Here is a 17,079-nt window from a genome sequence, read left to right as displayed (position 1 = left end):
GTGGTAGGGTTTCGTGGCTGCAAGCCCCAGAGAGATTTCGGCTCTAACAGAGCCGATATCTCTCCCACTGACATCACTTGAGATGTCAGTGGGGCCGCCCCCAAAAGGTAGGCATTCCCATGGGAATGCCTCCGTCTGGGCAGCCACCCCCCCAGACCCGCCCACCAAAGGGGGCGTGCTGTCACTCAACATCGACAGCACGCCCCCTTTGGCGCGAGACCCGGAGCGACGGATTGCCCGTCGCTATCCGGGTCTCACGCATGCGCACGACGGAGCCGGCTCCGTCGTGCGCATGCGCTCTGGACCACCATCGACCCGGTTGCGAGCGCTCAGCGCTTGCGACCGGGTCTGAATCAGACCCAGAGGCACAACATAAAAAATGTATTGGAAATGTGCTGGCTGGTGACTGGGGGGTGGCTGTTCCGACGTGCCGAGATTGTCCGTCTTATAGGTGTGTTATGGAAGTGTCGCAGGAGTGTCACTGAAGTGGTTGGCAACTAATCGCTCACATTGGTGGTCCAATTCTGATGGAGAATCTGCACCTAGCACAGTGCTGGTGCAATTTTCGATGATGCTACCGATGGTTGCATCTAAGGACGCACCAGGCGTTTTTTGAGTGTCCAAAGATGCTCAAAGTGGGCATCTCAGTCCTTGCACATATAGACGCACAGATGTACATGAGGGAAGGGCTTGTAGAGGTATTAGCATAAAGTCACAGAAGCAATTCCACCAAAAGACACGCGGACACTGCAGCACCCAACTCAGAATGCCCACAGTGTCAGCAGTGAGAGGGTTATTGGAGTGCCCTGGGCTGTGTATAGAAGTAATCCCAGGGAGCCATGGCAACATAAATGCTCAGTGAGGGGGGTTCCCATGAGCAGAGGCAAGTGAGATAGGAACCCTGTACCTGTCCAGAAGTGGCTCGCAGGGTGGATGGGAAAAAAACTGGTGCACAAAACCAAATGTATTGTAAGGATAATGTCAGTTCGAGGTTGCCACTGGTCATTTTCATGTCAGTCATAGTATAAATTAGTCCTAAAGCTCCGAAAGATGTAGATACACTGAAATGTAATAGATTATGAATTGAGACTTTGTCAGAGCAGCCTAGTGATTGTCTGAGTATTTGCCGACAGAGGAATTGTTAAGATTCCAAGGTTGGTGCTGGGAAGACTCCATTTTCAGGGGGATCAGAGTCATCTTCAAGGAGGTTTTTCAGCACCACACACACTCCCTGCACAGCCCATTACTAATGATAGTACATACTCTAAGACACAAATAACTTAGTATAGTCCAATTTCAATGATACCCACCATTGTGATAAACTATGACCCGGGTACATCATTACTTTATATGTGCACCAACGGACCTATGACCATCAGTCTCATTATATAAGTTGAATTCAAATATTTATAGTATTCAAACTAGCTGGATACCCGGAGACTGAGTTGCCCGGGTTGAAGACTGGACCTTGAAGTACACCTGCAGCCTTTATTTGTTTACATTGTCCTCGCCTATAACCCCATTCCATTGATCCTGAAAAGGACCCCACTGTTTGCTAACATGCATGCAAACAGTAGCATAATTACCATGGGTGCAAAGGGTGTGGCTGCTGTGGTGCCCGAGCTGCCTCAGTGTCCCACCATTCCTCCTGCACCCAGTCACGCACACAAGGTGGGCCAGTCCAGTCAGGGCCACCGAGGGGGGCCCGGGTGTCAGCCATGTTGATGTGGTGCAGGATCGCCAGCTGATTACAGCTAGCACACTGGCAGGCAGACATGGGGAGACAGCGACGTCAGTCGTGAGGCAATCAGAGCTCGCGGACTGGCAGCCAATCAGCAGTGGTGGCTCTGATTGGCTCGCGACTGGCGCCAGATTAAAATTGTGCCGGTGCTTTCTGTCCATGTCTGCCACTGTCTGTCAGTTCACCAGCTGTAAATAGGTGGCAGCATGGCACCAAATCCACACCTGCTGGCTGTTGATGGCAAACAGTGGTAGGCGAAAGGTTGCTGGAGGGACACGTGGAGGTGAGTTGCTGGGGGGGCATAATGTGTAAGGGGTATTACTGTGCGACATACTGTTATAAGGGCACTACCACTGTGTTGAATAATGTATTATATGGGGCACTACTACTATGTGGCATAATCTGTAAAGGGCATTACTATGTGGTATAATGTGCAAGGGGCATTACTGTGTAGCATAATGTATAAGGGGTACTACTATTGCGTGGCATAATGTGTATAAGGGGTATTACAGTGTGTTATAACTTGAATGGGCTCTATGGCATAATATGTGCGGGTGCATAAGTATGTGTTTTTACCTCTGGGGGGGCCTTATAAGATCTTGCTATGTGGCCCACAAAGTTCTAGTTACACCCTTGCATGCAAGGGTGTAATTTGAATATATATGGTCACCATATATATAGAATATATATGGTGACTAATATATATGGTCACTTTAAAAAGGACTAACGCTGGATTTAATATTAACTTGCATGAGTCATAAAGTTTGCTCAGACTGAGGTTAATAGGATAGATTTGTAGCTCTCACACAGGTTTTTGGCAGACTGCCAATTTCCACTGGAGCTAGCCCTGGAACCTGTTTAATTTAAGAGTGTCCCCAGTTTTAGGGATTGTGTGACAGTGTGTGGCCCTGACGTAGTTCAAAACTAGGCAGAAATCTAATCCTGTTCAAACTACACCACCCTGCCAAATTTGGTGGAGCTAGGTCCAAAACTATGGCCCTACATAAAGGAAAAACAGACAGACAGGCAGACAGTCGCTTGCTCACTTATTATATAGATATTCAAATATTTTTTAATGATATTGCATTGTGTGGGGTGAGGGACAGACTGATTAGGGGTTAGGGTTAATTACTAGGATGACTTGTTTGTCAGTCGGCAAGGGATTGAAAGGGGGGAGGGAAGTTACTACCTTGTTGGGACACTTTCTCATGGGTATTTTAGTGGTGAAAACATTCTAGGTGAAAAGAGGGTGTTTGACTACCAGGGCGCTATAATATAAATTACTTTAGTTATTATTGAGGCATTGAACAAGTACTTACATTTTGGTATTATTCTGTATCCTACCCTTTCGGATCGCTGTTAATAAAGTCACTATCAAAGGTTATTCTGTTCTACCTTGCATATTGGCGTGTGAACTTATGGGCAAATGGAGGGAACAAAATTCATCACACCCATACCATAGGCCTTAAGGGTTTCCCTAAAATGACCCCCGGTGAACCCCCTTTCTTGGAAGAAGACAAACACTTTGTCAATTTGTAAGACCTACTCCCGAAGAGAAATGTCTCAACACTATATGACCCAGCCACCCACCTCTATGTAATAACATGGTGAACAAGTGTTAGATATACACAAAGAGAGTCATTACTCTTGGCCTCTTATGTTAAAAATAAGGTTGAAAACCTAACTCAAACCTAAAACCAGTTATCATTTTAGGCAACAACACCAGATAATCTGGCCTACAGGCATCTTAAGAAGGGTGATAGCTTACAGCCAAGCAAAACACGGAAATGGAAAATTTTACAATTCCCGATTCCACTGCACCTCCCCTCCTTATGAAATGGTACAAATTGCACATGGTACAAATGGTATGAGGTATAAATGGCATGTGGTACAAATGGCATGAGGTATAAATGGCACATGGTACAAATGGCACGAGGTACAAACAGCACGAGGTATAAATGACAGGTGGTATAAATGGCAAGAGGTACAAAGGCTCGTGATATAAATGGCCCGTGGTGTAAATGGCACAAGGTACAAGTGGCACAAGATGTAAATGGCATGAGACACAACTGGCACGAGGTATAAATGACACGAGGTACAAATGGCATGAGGTATAAATGGCCCGTGGTGTAAATGGCACGAGATGTAAATGGCACGAGGTATAAATGGCACGTTGTACAAATGGCACGAGGTATAAATGGCCCGTGGTGTAAATGGCACGAGATGTAAATGGCACAAGGTATAAATGGCACGTGATACAAATGGCACGTGATACAAATGGCACGAGGTATAAATGGCATGTTGTATAAATGACACGAGGTATAAATGACACAAGGTATAAATGGCACGTTGTACAAATGGCACGAGGTATAAATGGCACGTTGTGCAAATGGCATGAGATGTAAATGGCACAAGTTATAAATGGCACGTGGTACAAATGGTACATGGTACATATGGCACAAGGTATAAATAGCACATGGTAAAAAATGGCAAGCATATGCAACATAAAAAGAAAGCTCCTCAAGCATCCAGAACACTGTTGTCAACCTCTCCCGTCACACAACTGATATATAATAGTTACAAACAACTGAAATCTATGAACCATATCTTATAAACATACAGTCAGGTGCATAAATATTGGGACATTGACAGAATTTTCAAATTTTGGCCTCTAATCACCACCACAATGGCTTTGAAATGAAACAAACAAGATGTGCTTTAACTGCAGACTTTCAGATTTAATTTGAGGCGAATTACATCCAAATCAGGTGAACGGTGTGGGAATTACAACGGTTTCTATATGTGCCTCCCACTTTTTAAGGGCCCAAAAGTAATGGGACTATCAACTCAAAAGCTATTTCATGGACAGGTGTGGGCTATTCCCTCGTTATTTCATTATCAACTAAGCAGGTAAAAGGTCTGGAGTTGATTCTAGGTGTGACATTTGCATTTGGAATCAGTTGCTGTCGACTCTCAATATGAGATCCAAAGAGCTGTCACTATCAGTGAAGCAAGCCATCATTAGGCTGAAAAAATCAAAACAAACCCATCAGAGAGATAGCAAAAACATTAGGTGTGGCCAAATCACCTGTTTGGAACATTCTTAAAAAGAAAGAACGCACCGGAGAGCTCACCAAAAGATCCGGAAGACCACGGAAAACAACTGTGGTGGATGACAGAAGAATTATTTCCCTGGTGAAGAAAAACCCCTTCACAACAGTTGGCCAAATCAAGAACACTCTCCAGGAGGTAGGTGTATATGTGTCAAAGTCAACAATCAAGAGAAGACTTCACAAGAGTGAATATAGAGCTCCATTTGTCCCCCTATTCTGTACCCAAAAATGTATAAAAAAAAATGCATTGATGTTAAAAATGAAAAAAAGGAAATAAAAGCCCCTGATCACCTAAGCCACGAATCAGCCATCCACGCCCACATAACTGAAGCCACACCCACTTTCTAATAGGACGCATCCTTTCCTGTAGCCAGTAAATCAGGACATGGAAGGCATGCCTTATGGTGCATGCATTGTCTGTACAGGTAGCCATTTTGAGGCTATATTATTTCTCATGTGGCTACAAACTAGTATTTTGCTAGGAGCAAAATGGCAGCCTGTACACATTAAGAACAGCAGATGGTCAGCAGCTAAAATAGTTCACAAATGTCCCTAATAATTTTCTGAAAGAGGCCAAAAATTTCCAGGAACAAATCTTTAGGACCAATAAATGTCTGTGGCAATTAGGAAATTACATTTTATTTTGCACAGCCAGAGAATTGTAATGGGACAGAGCTGTGAACAATGCTTATATTCATGGGTGCTGAAATCGCTCCTCCGTCCCAGAGGCTGACAAACGCTGGGGCACTTTCTGACCCTCCTGGGCTGAGGGGGATGGGGCAATTAATAAACATGGGGTCACTAGATCTGCACTGAATGGCTCCCATTAAACATGTAGGACAAGATCTGCTCTCCGCCAGCCCCTGCCAAAGCAGTGAAAGATTGAATACACAAATATTATCAAAATGAATTATTCTGGCCAGGTGCCGGTTTTTCATTTGAGTATGGCGAACTGTGTGAACGCTTGTGCGTCTTTAGATGCAGCCGCTGTAAGCGACACGTTCGCGTCTGCTTAACCACCCCCTGTTACTTCCCAGGCACGCCCACTAAAATCCACACTCCCTGCATCCAAACTCATTCTGTGTCTCGGTGCAGTAACAATCGGATTCATGCTCAGTGCGCCTCAGATGCATGTACATAAAACATTGGCCAATTGCGCTTATATCGGCATAGCGTGCGAATATGAATCAGGTCCTCTGTGTGGTATTTCTTGCAATGGGGACTAATTTGATACAGGTTATAGCAGGGGTTCCCAACCACGGTCCTCAAGACACACTAACAGTCCAGGTTTTAAGGATAGCCATAGTTGAGCACAGGTGACTTAATTAGTACTTCAGTTATTATGATTTAACCACATCTGTGCACAAGCCTGGATATCACTAAATCCAGAACTATAATGGTGCGTACACACGTAGCGATCAGCCAGCGATACGATATCGCTGGCTGATCGTCATGCACCCTCCCTGGTGTGCTGGATGATCGATATTGATCATCCAGCACACCACCTACTTACCGACGACTATAGCGTCTCGCGATCAATGATCGCGGGTCTCTATAGTAACCTGCTCGATATCGAGCAAGTTGCACGGCCGATAGACGATATCACTATCTGCCATATGTGCTGGTCGATGGTAAGTTGATAGGGACCATTTAAATGAGCGATTCGAATGGTAATGATAACGATATCGTTATTGTTCAAATCATTCTTTTTAATTGCTACGCGCGTACGCACCATTAGTTTGCCTTGAGGACCAAGGTCGGGAATCACTGCTATAACCCATTGATTCCCAACCTCGGTTCTCAATGCACACTAACAGCACAGATGGTTAACTCCAAATAGCTCTAATATAAGCAATGAATTATTTTTTAAGAGCTCCACATTTTGGAAACTTTTTTATTTTGCATTTCCATGTTTAAAGTTTTTCCTGGAAATGTGCAATATTAAAAACAAGATGAAGGAATTGGACACAGAGGGGAGAGGATTTGGAATCAGGAAAATGCAACAGTTGAAGAAATTTAAAACAACTATTAGAATCCTGGTGGCCTTTGGAGCCCCCCTCTCCGTCACACACGAGAACATCACTGTGGATAGGTTGTAAGAGCATAGGCTGCACCTCTCTTTTCAAAGCTGACATGTCTTTAGCGGTTACGTCTGCTTGCTTTAAACGGGCAATGATATTAAATATAAAGTGAGCCTGGTTTTGTATTTAATTTTATTGCCCCTTTAAATCCAGCGGCCAAAGACATGATGGCTTTGAAAAGTGCTGCAGCTTAATAAAAGTAACCTGTGGAGTAAAAAGGGGCCGACAAATCCTCAAACAAGCCCACGTCTCTTATTTATCATGGTTGCTCATCTATCTTATATGATGTATCCTTGCTTATTTCACATCTTTCAGAATCACATATCTTACCCTATGAGAGAAGGGGATAGGACCTGGTTTTTCCTCCCAGCCTCTAACATACCAGATCCCGGGCGACTTGGCCACGCCGAGCGTCTTTCTCACTCAAAATCTGCGTCTAAAGGCCCCCATACATCAGCGACGGATTGCAGCGATGTTGCGATCCTGCAACCTGGCATTGCAAGTTTGCCGAGATTCAAAATTGGATTTTACAGATATGCCGATCACCATCCAAAAATTGTCGTGGTTGCCACATCGGTCAAATTTAACATGTGGAACATGTAGAATTTCAGTGATCCTGCAACGGATCACGGAACATCGATGGGCGCCGGTCGGCATTTCCGATCCCATCGCAACATCGCGGCGATCCATCGCAGATGTATGGGGACCTTTAGTCACATAAATAAAACAATTGGGAGCAACAAAACTGCTCTGCTAGATGACACTGATCAATTTCATGTGTGACATTTGTACATCTGTGTGCGATGGTGTCTGACTCTGTATACAAGGTGCGACAATGCAGCGGCCGCGACTATTACTTACACCAAGTTCCGTTGTGCTTCATTTGAACCTTTGTATGTGTGTAAAACCAATTCCTAGTGACATTTCCTATGGGGGTATCTAATTAGCTGTGGGGTTGCCGCGCAGGAGCTATTCAATTAGCGGGGATTACCCCACATGAGTTTCTGCAGTCGGATGGAACCTCCCAGCTCATGGAGCTGTGCGGTAAAGTCTGCAGAAAAAAATACAAACACGGGTTCGCGTGCGGGGAAAAACCCATTGATTCCGTAATTTCATCCCAATTTTTCGGTGCCAGAAAAATGCTATTTAATTGAATAACTTTGCCCCGCACCGCAGGGATTTTTGCCGGCAATTAGTTGCGGGGTAATACCCCCCCCTAATATCACGTACAGTGGGAGTGACTACTCCTCTCGGAGCGTCTAAGTCGCGTCGGGCACTTTGCGCCGTATGGTGTATAGACGCTAGGTGTACGAGGATACATCTGTATAATTGATTTTGTAGCAAAGTGTTTTCATTTTAATATGTCAAAGGCTTTCTGGATAATCCTTAGTAACTGAAAAGTGGGGGATTGCTTCCTCTGTGGAGTCCCCGTGCTTTCAGTCAATTAAATGAGTCAGTGTTTTTATAAGCTGGTAGAAAGCAACGATTCTTATAGAATTACTGCAGCCGGGGAGGTGGGGGGTTGTTGGGAATTAATGGAAAATAAATGTTTATATGCCAAAGGGTAGGAAGAAATGTTACCATCATTAAAGAACCATCATATTGAAAGGAATTCTCATCAAGGCGTCTAATGCAACCTGAGCCATTGGCATAGATTCATGAAGATCTGTGGTACATTGCAAAGTCTGTAGTTAAAGACCAGTGGTTGGGGATGCTTTAAATATTTGCACCTTGTCATTCTTCCAGGCACATTTAATACAATGTTTTTCATATATATGGATTAGGGAATTGTGACCATTATGTGACTGAGGGCTTGAGTCAGATGGTTCGCGCACATCTCCGATGGTAAGTGGTCTGTGCATGCGCAGGACCCTGTTTTGTGCATGTACAGAACGGGTCCTGCGATACCAGTTCCCCCAAGCCTCAGCCTGATTGACAGGCAGAAGCGTTTGGGGGGTGGTGCGGGGGCAACCGGTGTTCCTGGAAACTGGGGCGTTTCGCCACCAATTTCTGGGATTGCTGAGTCCAGGGTCTACGTCCATGGATGCTGATTTCCTGGCCTTGCAAGCTGCCGGGACCCGATCAGGTTGTGGTAAGCTCCAGCTACCGCAGCCTGGCCAAAGGGGCAACCATCACGACTGATTGTCGTGATGGCTGCGCTGGTGATCCCAGCCTGCGACCTCGGACGCAGCTCTGGGATCACAGTTGCAGCAAGGAGGTGTCTGTTCCCTACAGACACCTCCTGCTGCATTTGCATATTAGATGGACGGAGTTGCACAGCTGCTTGTGTGCGGCTCTGCCATTCCGTCCACCTCTAAGTCAGGCCCTGAGCCATAAAAGGCATTAATGATATCATAGTTGTGCTGGTAATGGTATATTGGATCATAGCCATGTGAAAGATGAATGCCCAAATAGGGAACATCCCTGCAGGAGGTGAACTCAAATTTGAGTTGTTTCAATATATATTTCTAGGTATAAGTTAAGACTGGAATTTTCAGAAAAACTACCAAGAAAGAGTCTGTAGAGGGTCAGCAGAATGTGGTGGTGCACATGGAGATTCATTTTAAACCCCACTACTGTATGTTACTTACTATCCATCCTAGTTACCTGAGCCAGCAGCCTGGTTGTTTAGGTGAATAATAGGAGCATACGTCTAAGTCACACCGTGCCTGCGCCCTGATTGCGTCGGCACATAGTTGCAGTTGAGATTTCAGACATGTGCATGCAGAAGTGTATTGAAAATGTACTGGGTGCTCCTGTGCGGTGGTTATTCAGACGCTTGGAGATGGTCCGTCTTATGGGTGTGTTAAGGGAGTGTCAGAGGCATTTTGCTAAAGTGGTTACATACACAGACGCTTAATCGCGCACATTGGAGGCCATACTCAGATGGAAAATCTGCACCCGGAATGGGGTTGGTGCACGTTTCGATGTTGCGATCGATGGTGGAGTCTAAAGGCGCACCGAGCACGATTACAGTGTCTGGAGATGCTCAAAGTGGGCGTCTCAGTCCTTGTAGCTGTACACAAGGGAAGGGCAGAATAAAGCCGCACATGTGTGTGACCACAAAAGACGCACACACAGCGGCTGCATCCAACTCAGAATGGGGCCCTCTGCGTATGGTCAGCAGACTGTATCACTGGGATGAGACCCCCCCAGGAGCGATTGTCAGGGAATGATGTCAGCTAGTCAGGTTACCGAGGTCTTCCTAATCGTTTCTTTGATATTTAAAATAGAACTCAGACTCATTTTAGGACAGAGCGTAAGGGGCTAAAATATTTAGCGGCCTGGATACAGAGTTTTGTAATTATGCACAACCCCCCCTTCCAAAGTGAAATTTTTAATATCACACCTCCCTTCGTCATCATTCACCCCTTATGTACAACATAAATCTTGTACTATGGAGGTGCCATTATACAATTGCCCAAATATACATAATAGACAGCTACAAAAAATTACGCCTTCATGTTACAAGCACATTGCCAACACCGCCGACAGCCACTTTGCAAAGGCCACACCGCAAATAGATTTTTTTATTTTTTTTTAAATTCTGCCCACTCCTCAATTTGAATTTTTTTCCTAGTGTGAACTTGTGGCCCCTTTTTTCCCAGCTCCTTCCAGTTCTACCCTTCCCTGGTTTTACCTCTGTTGAAATGGATTTGCATTCCCTGGGTTTATTAGATATTTGATCATCACTATCCTTCACATGCTAATTAACATGTCATAGGCCAGTGTAAGATCGTGCCGCTAAGTTACCGATGTACGCCTCATGCTGTCCGGGAGCTTACAGTCTCTGTACTGTAATAACAGATATTACCAGTTTGTTATTTCCCATTCCAGAAATTTTTTTTCTGCTTCCATAGAAATCTGGCCCTGATTCAGAGCCGGACGCTCTGACAGAGCGCTCGCTCTGAATCAGGACCGTCCCTTCTCCTTTTTGGAGCGGCCTCCTGGCCGCTCGCATAGCTGTGGGTGACCACCCACAGCTATAGCGAGCGGCCATTGGGCTTGCGACGAGACCCTGTGGTAGGGTCTCGCTGCCGCAAGCCCTGGAGTGCTTTTGGCTCTATCAGAGCCAAAAGCACTCCCACTGACATCACTAGTGATGTCAGTGGGGCCGGTCCCAGACGGAAGGCGTTCCCATGGGAACGCCTCTGTCTGGGCAGCCACGCCCCTGGCACGCCCACCAAAGGGGGCGTGCTTTCAATCACCATCGACAGCACGCCCCCTTTAGTGCGAGACCCATAACGAAGGCTTGGCCGTTGTTATTCGGGTCTCGCGCATGCGCACGATGGAGCCACCTCCGTCATGCGCACTTGGGCACCATCGACCCGCTTGCGAGCGCTCAGCGCTCGCGAGCAGGTCTGAATCAGGCCCTCTGTTTGCTCTTCGAGGGCCAGATTAATTTCCGAGGTGCTCTAAAGTCAGCCGTAGATGCGACCACATTGCGCACCTCCACCCATATCCATCGGCTTACGAAATTAACCGCCATCCCTATTAGTGCGCATTTGCACCATTCTAGCAGTGCGCATTTGCGCCAGACTATACCTGGTGCAAGAAAGCCGTAAGAAACCAGATGGAGTTCTGCATATACCCAATTCTGAACAGCCCGCAATTCCGCCTATACACCCATTCAAGTGGAGACGCAGATGAGACGCGTATGACTCTGTGCCACCCATAGAAACTCGCCCGCATTTGTGAATCAGCCCCAGAGTATGGGCAATGTTGCTGGTTTGTACTTTACAATGTCTCAACAAACGTTGATAACATTTGAAGTCACGTATATTTTACATATATTTTTTTCTTGAGTTGATTATATGATCATTGCGGTTATTATCAGGCATAAATTTTGACTTCTTGCTCGCCTAACAAACACCGTTACTTATTGTATCCATAAAAATATAAAGATTATATATGTAGTCCACTAGATAAAAGAGGTATGTTTGGACTTTGTGAAACCTCATCATATAGTTCACTTACTGATAGCCACAGATCAGCCATAAAACAATCCATGGAAGTTATAAAACGCGTGGGGAAAGAATAAAAGGTTTTTAGATCTTTAGGCAATAAGATAAAGAAAAATACCTATCCCTATCATGCCCTATGAGGAAATATGTTATCTGGGAGACTGAGGGGCCTATTCATTAATACTTAATTATCATTGGAGGTAATTAGGTTTAGAACTGGCATGGAGTCCTATCTAATTACCGGGGGAATTCATCATTCCTCCTCTACATCAGTATCTATTCCGAAAAGCTGTCATTTTTGCGAAGACAGCTTTTTTGGGAAATAGATACTTTTCCTATCTACTCTACCTTACCGCAGCTGTAATCAGTGCTGTGCATGCACCGTTACGTTTACAGAAGCAATGATTACAGCTGCGGTAATCGAATATAAAAAAAATCTTTAACCCCCCACCACCCTCTACCTGGCCCGGCTGTCAAACGCTACGGCCGTGGAACCGACCTCCCGGTCTGTAGCGGCTACAAGGAGACAGGACGGCCAGGCAGAGGGGTTGTAGATTTATTTATTTTTTTAAAACTTTACTAAAACTTTGTTCTCCCCGACGCAATGCCGCTGCCTTGAAGCGTCTCCCCTCCTTTCCCCGGTGGCACTTGTAAGTGCAGTTAATTGAAGCAGCACTTACAAGTGTCACCGGGGAACAGAGGGGAGACTCTACTCAGCAGCAGGTTCAGGGAGAACACACAGCGCAGCAGCCAGAGCCTGAGAAGGGACCAGGAGCGATGGAGCGAGCCGGACGAGGACCTGCCCAGCTGAAAGCAGGTAAGTATAACCCGCTGTACGCCACCTGAGAGTGGCATACAGTAACACCATCAAATTCCGAAAATACATAATTTTCGGAATGTGATGAATAGCCTAATTTCTACATCCCCGTTCTAATGTACTAATGTACTAATGTACTAATGTATGGGGAGTGTGGAAATTAACGCAGATGGACTTAACCAGGAGATATCAGTGATATCTCCTGTATTAATGAATACTAAAAAACAGCAATTAAGGAAAAATGTTCTTAAATAGGCCCCTGAACCCTCTGCCAACCAAGCAGAAACCTAGGTTCCCCATTCCCCCATGCCCTACAATATTTGGAATGTAAACATGTACAAAGAGAGGTTGCTAATGTAGTCACCACCTCCGCCTGTATCACTTCCTATATAGATCTAGGCTGAGTGCAGGTACCATCAGGGAAGATTTTCTCCAAAATCCTGGGGTCGAGACATGAGACCCCTGTGGTTCTAGTCCAGGGAGAAAAGGTTCATATGCTAAATAACATTTATTCACCAAATCATCTGTCTGGTGGAAGGCACTGCCATGTCCTATCAGGTGGAAGGCACTGCCATGTCCCACCAGCTGGAACTTGTCCTATCTGTTGGAACTTCTGCAGCCTTCCGCCATTCCATCATACATACACATACATCTATACATCATACATACACATACATTGTGTGGTCATATACAATGGAAGTCTTGCATAAACTTTGTTGTATAGTTATTGTAAAACAAACACATTGCCCATCCCAGTCTTATCTACTGTAAATGACAGGTGTACAGTACTATAGCTATAGAGGAATGGGAAAAGGATCTAAGGGGAGTGCCCTTGTTTTATGGTGAGAAGAGCCTCCCACTACTACTGTAGCACGGCTTTGGTAGATAGACAAATGAGGCATAGTACAGAGATAAACCAGCAATTACTTATTGACTTTATTCTATTGAATATACTAATATGCAACAAAATTATGTCATAAATACATGTATGAAACCATATCAGGTTTGGGGGCAGATGTACTAAGGGCGAGAGATAAAGTGCAGAGAGAAAAAGTACCAACTAATCAGCTCCTAACTGCCATGTTACAGGCTGTGTTTGAAAAAAAAAAATGACAGTTAGGAGCTGGTTGGTTGGTACTTTGGGAGAGATGTTCTAAGCCTTGGAGAGAGAGAAAGTGGAGAGAGATAGTACCAACCAATCAGCTCCTAACTGTCACTTTACAGGCTGTGTTTGAGAAATGACATTTAGGAGCTGATAGGTTGGTGCTTTATCTCTCCGCACTTTATCTCTCTCCAAGGGTACATCTACCCCTTGGTCTATTATACTGTATATACCTTTCTTTTTTTTTTTTAAAGTATGTCTAATCTGATCTCTATTCTAAGGGCCTGATTCAGCGAGGAACGCAGTTGCTAATTCGCACGCAATCATTTGATTAATTCACACTGCGCATGAGTGAGTGACAGGAAGTGACGTTTGTGGGTGGTGACGGGGGGTGGTTGGGCGAACGCAGGCATGGCAGTGCGTCTCAACGCCGTTGCAGGGGCGTGAATAAATTAGCCACTGCGCTACCAGACGCAGCCTGAGGCCTCATAGCGTGCGCTGAAGTAAGCAATTCCTGAGTGAGGTCTGACCTGCCTTACCTGTGCGTATGATGATCTGGATGAGTGAATATAGAAATCTATTTTTTGGGTCTTGCTGTATTTGCCCATTTAATTACAATTAAAAAAAAAAAAAATGGTTGGGTTAAAATTATTATATGGGCATCCCAGCTGTCACCTGCAAATACTGGGAGCCCTAAACATTCTGCTCCATCTCCGCGCACTGTCTCTTTAAATGCAGGTTATGTTTTAATTACATTGAAACAGCGTGTGCATTCGTCTGACAAATGCAGGTGTAATGGGAAAAAGAAAATTATTATTCATATTTTCTTATTATTCCTTGCAATGTGCTGGAATATTCTGTACCGTAGTGCCTGGGGAGTGTTAGGGGTATGGTTACTAAAGTGCGTTTTTTTTTTAGAAGTGAGATGTTGCCCGTAGCAACCAGTCAAATTCTAGCTATTATCGTCTAGAAGGAGGTAGATACATGTTAAGTTGAATCTGATTGGTTGCTACGGGCAACATCTCCACTTCTAAAAACCCGCACTTTATTAAATATACCCCTAAGCATCCAAAAATAATATACAACCTTATTTGCGGAACGTAGCGACCAAAATTGAGAGGACGCGATTCCAGCTTTCAGTCGACCTCAGAAGTTCAGATTAATATAAATGAAATCCACATGATTATCCCGTGCACTAGACATTACCTTAGTGTTGTCATATTTATAGTGTTTGCAGAAATATCATTAATTAAACACATAAATATCACGTTTTGGAAAATAAGTTAAGTATATTTGGGTCAGTGACGGAAGAAGATAGAAAGAACTATGAGCAGGGATAGGCCACCTGCGGCTTTCCAGCTGGTGCGGTACCAGGGCATGCTGCGATTTGTAGTTCTACAGACAATTTTTACTTACATTGATGAAACTGTTGAATAAGGCATAGTGTGAAAAGCAGCACCGATCCTCTGACTTGGCTCCAGCCTTTGAGATTCTTCATGGGAGAGATGGTGACAGCTCATCTCAGGTTTCCTTATGTCTGGTGTGGCAGCAAAGCATGGTGATGGCTGCAATGTTATTCCGCATTCATGGGTGGCATGGGCAGAGGTCTGAAGCCTGGGTAATCCTTCTGCAAGAGCCCAGCAGCTACACTGTGCATTACCTTTACCTCCCCACTGGTTATATTTGTAGCTGAAGTGCTGCTGTCACAGAGACTCTGGTCTAACCAGTTTCATAGGCACGTCCTTTAAAAGAAACAGAAACACACACAGCGAATGCAGCAGGGCTGTTTACAGCACATGCCCAGATATTGATTTATGGGTTTTCCGGCTATAGTACAGACAGAGGCAGGTCAGTCTACAGGGAGCGGAGCAAAGGACAGCGGTATTACAAGCAATCACTAATGGGTTATGACTGCAATGCATTACAGCAGGGGAAGCCTGGCACTTAATGGGTTAAAGGCGCATGCGCGCTTAGAGGTTGCTCACTCACCCCCAGTAGCCCATAGCAACAAGTCAGCATCGAGCTTTGATCGATCTGGTACAAAATAAAGCAGTAAGTGCAAAGTGCATTAAAATGACAAAAACAATGACAGACTCAATTAAGATTCAAAAATTTAGCAGATGAGTATACAGTAGTATATTGTCATTATCATAGACCCACTGGACATCGTCATACTCAATGCTCCGGACCAAAGTACTCAACAGGCTCAGAGCGTTCAGTCTTAGATCTGTCAAAGAAGGATAAATCTCATTCTGGCTCCCCTACTTGGAAATTTTTGGAAAATTCCGGCCCCGCTCTACAGATTTCAACGGGTATAATCACATAGATATAGAATGCAGCCTCTATATACAGGTTTTTGGTTCAGCTTGATTTGAGGCACTCTAGGGGGGTATCACTCCTTTCTACAAACTGTAGAACTCATAATGTCATCAAGGAAGGAGCCTTCTTCTAAGTCATCAGGATATGCCCCCACACAACGTATTTCCTGCATCAAAAAGGCGTGATGCAAAGACTTCATATATGGCAGGAACCCAATGATGTTATCAGTTGTTTCATACTCTTGTAGGCATTTATTGTTGATTCATAAAATAAATAAAGTTTTTCCACTTGGAATTTAGAACATCCTTCTTCTATGACTTCCTGTTTGCATTTTTTTTTATCTAACCCTAGTTTATGATGGACCACAACAAGAGTGTAAGAATTGGTTTCAATATCATCAAGACTACAGATCTTGCTTACATTTTGGGCAAGAGTCTTGACAGCAGCCCAGACAGGGCCAGTGTTTTTTGCTTTCTGTTTTTACAAGTTGCTTCAAACCTTTCTAATACTATGGGGCCTAACCATCAACGGGGTCCGTACGATGATTAAGTATACACCTCGCTGCGGGGGATACTTATCACCAGAGCAATTCATAATTGCTCTGGTGCGGGAACAGCTTTTACATTTCAGAGTTTGCGAAATATCAGGTGGTCCTATCGGACCCCTGATGATGAATGGCTCGTTGCCTCAAATATGCGGACACTAGCGTTTCCGCATGTTTAACGGATCATTTTAGTGTTGATGAATAGGCCCCTTAGTTCCACAAAACCTTTGTGAAACCAACATTGTGTGTCCTTTTCTTGTTCTTAATTTCTTAATCTTAAATCTTGTTTTTCAGGCGATTACAGATATCAAAATGATTTCTGTACAGATCTTTGGTAGAATTTGTGCAAAGTGACCATTCTCCAAGTCTCATCCCTTGGACCTGCACTTCTCAAGCTG

At 44.6% G+C, this 17,079-nt stretch overlaps 1 protein-coding gene across 2 annotated transcripts in view; it reads right to left on the bottom strand.

Moving 5' to 3' along the window:
• Nucleotides 1-15,521, bottom strand: part of VSTM5 (V-set and transmembrane domain containing 5) — a 39,207-nt gene extending 23,686 nt beyond the window's left edge. For both annotated transcript variants that reach the window (XM_088455717.1, XM_088455718.1), the window contains exon 1: nt 15,235-15,521. In XM_088455717.1, coding sequence (XP_088311843.1) covers nt 15,235-15,316 — 82 coding nt within the window. In that variant the 5' untranslated portion in view covers nt 15,317-15,521. The remainder of the gene's footprint in view (nt 1-15,234) is intronic.
• Nucleotides 15,522-17,079: the final 1,558 nt, after the last annotated feature.

This window comes from Taudactylus pleione, unplaced genomic scaffold (genome assembly GCF_031769625.1).
Source record: "Taudactylus pleione unplaced genomic scaffold, aTauple2 ptg000667l, whole genome shotgun sequence".
In the NCBI taxonomy this organism is placed as follows: domain Eukaryota; kingdom Metazoa; phylum Chordata; class Amphibia; order Anura; family Myobatrachidae; genus Taudactylus; species Taudactylus pleione.
Note: the sequence above shows the minus strand (reverse complement) of the source record. Positions and strands in the feature narration are given on the sequence as shown.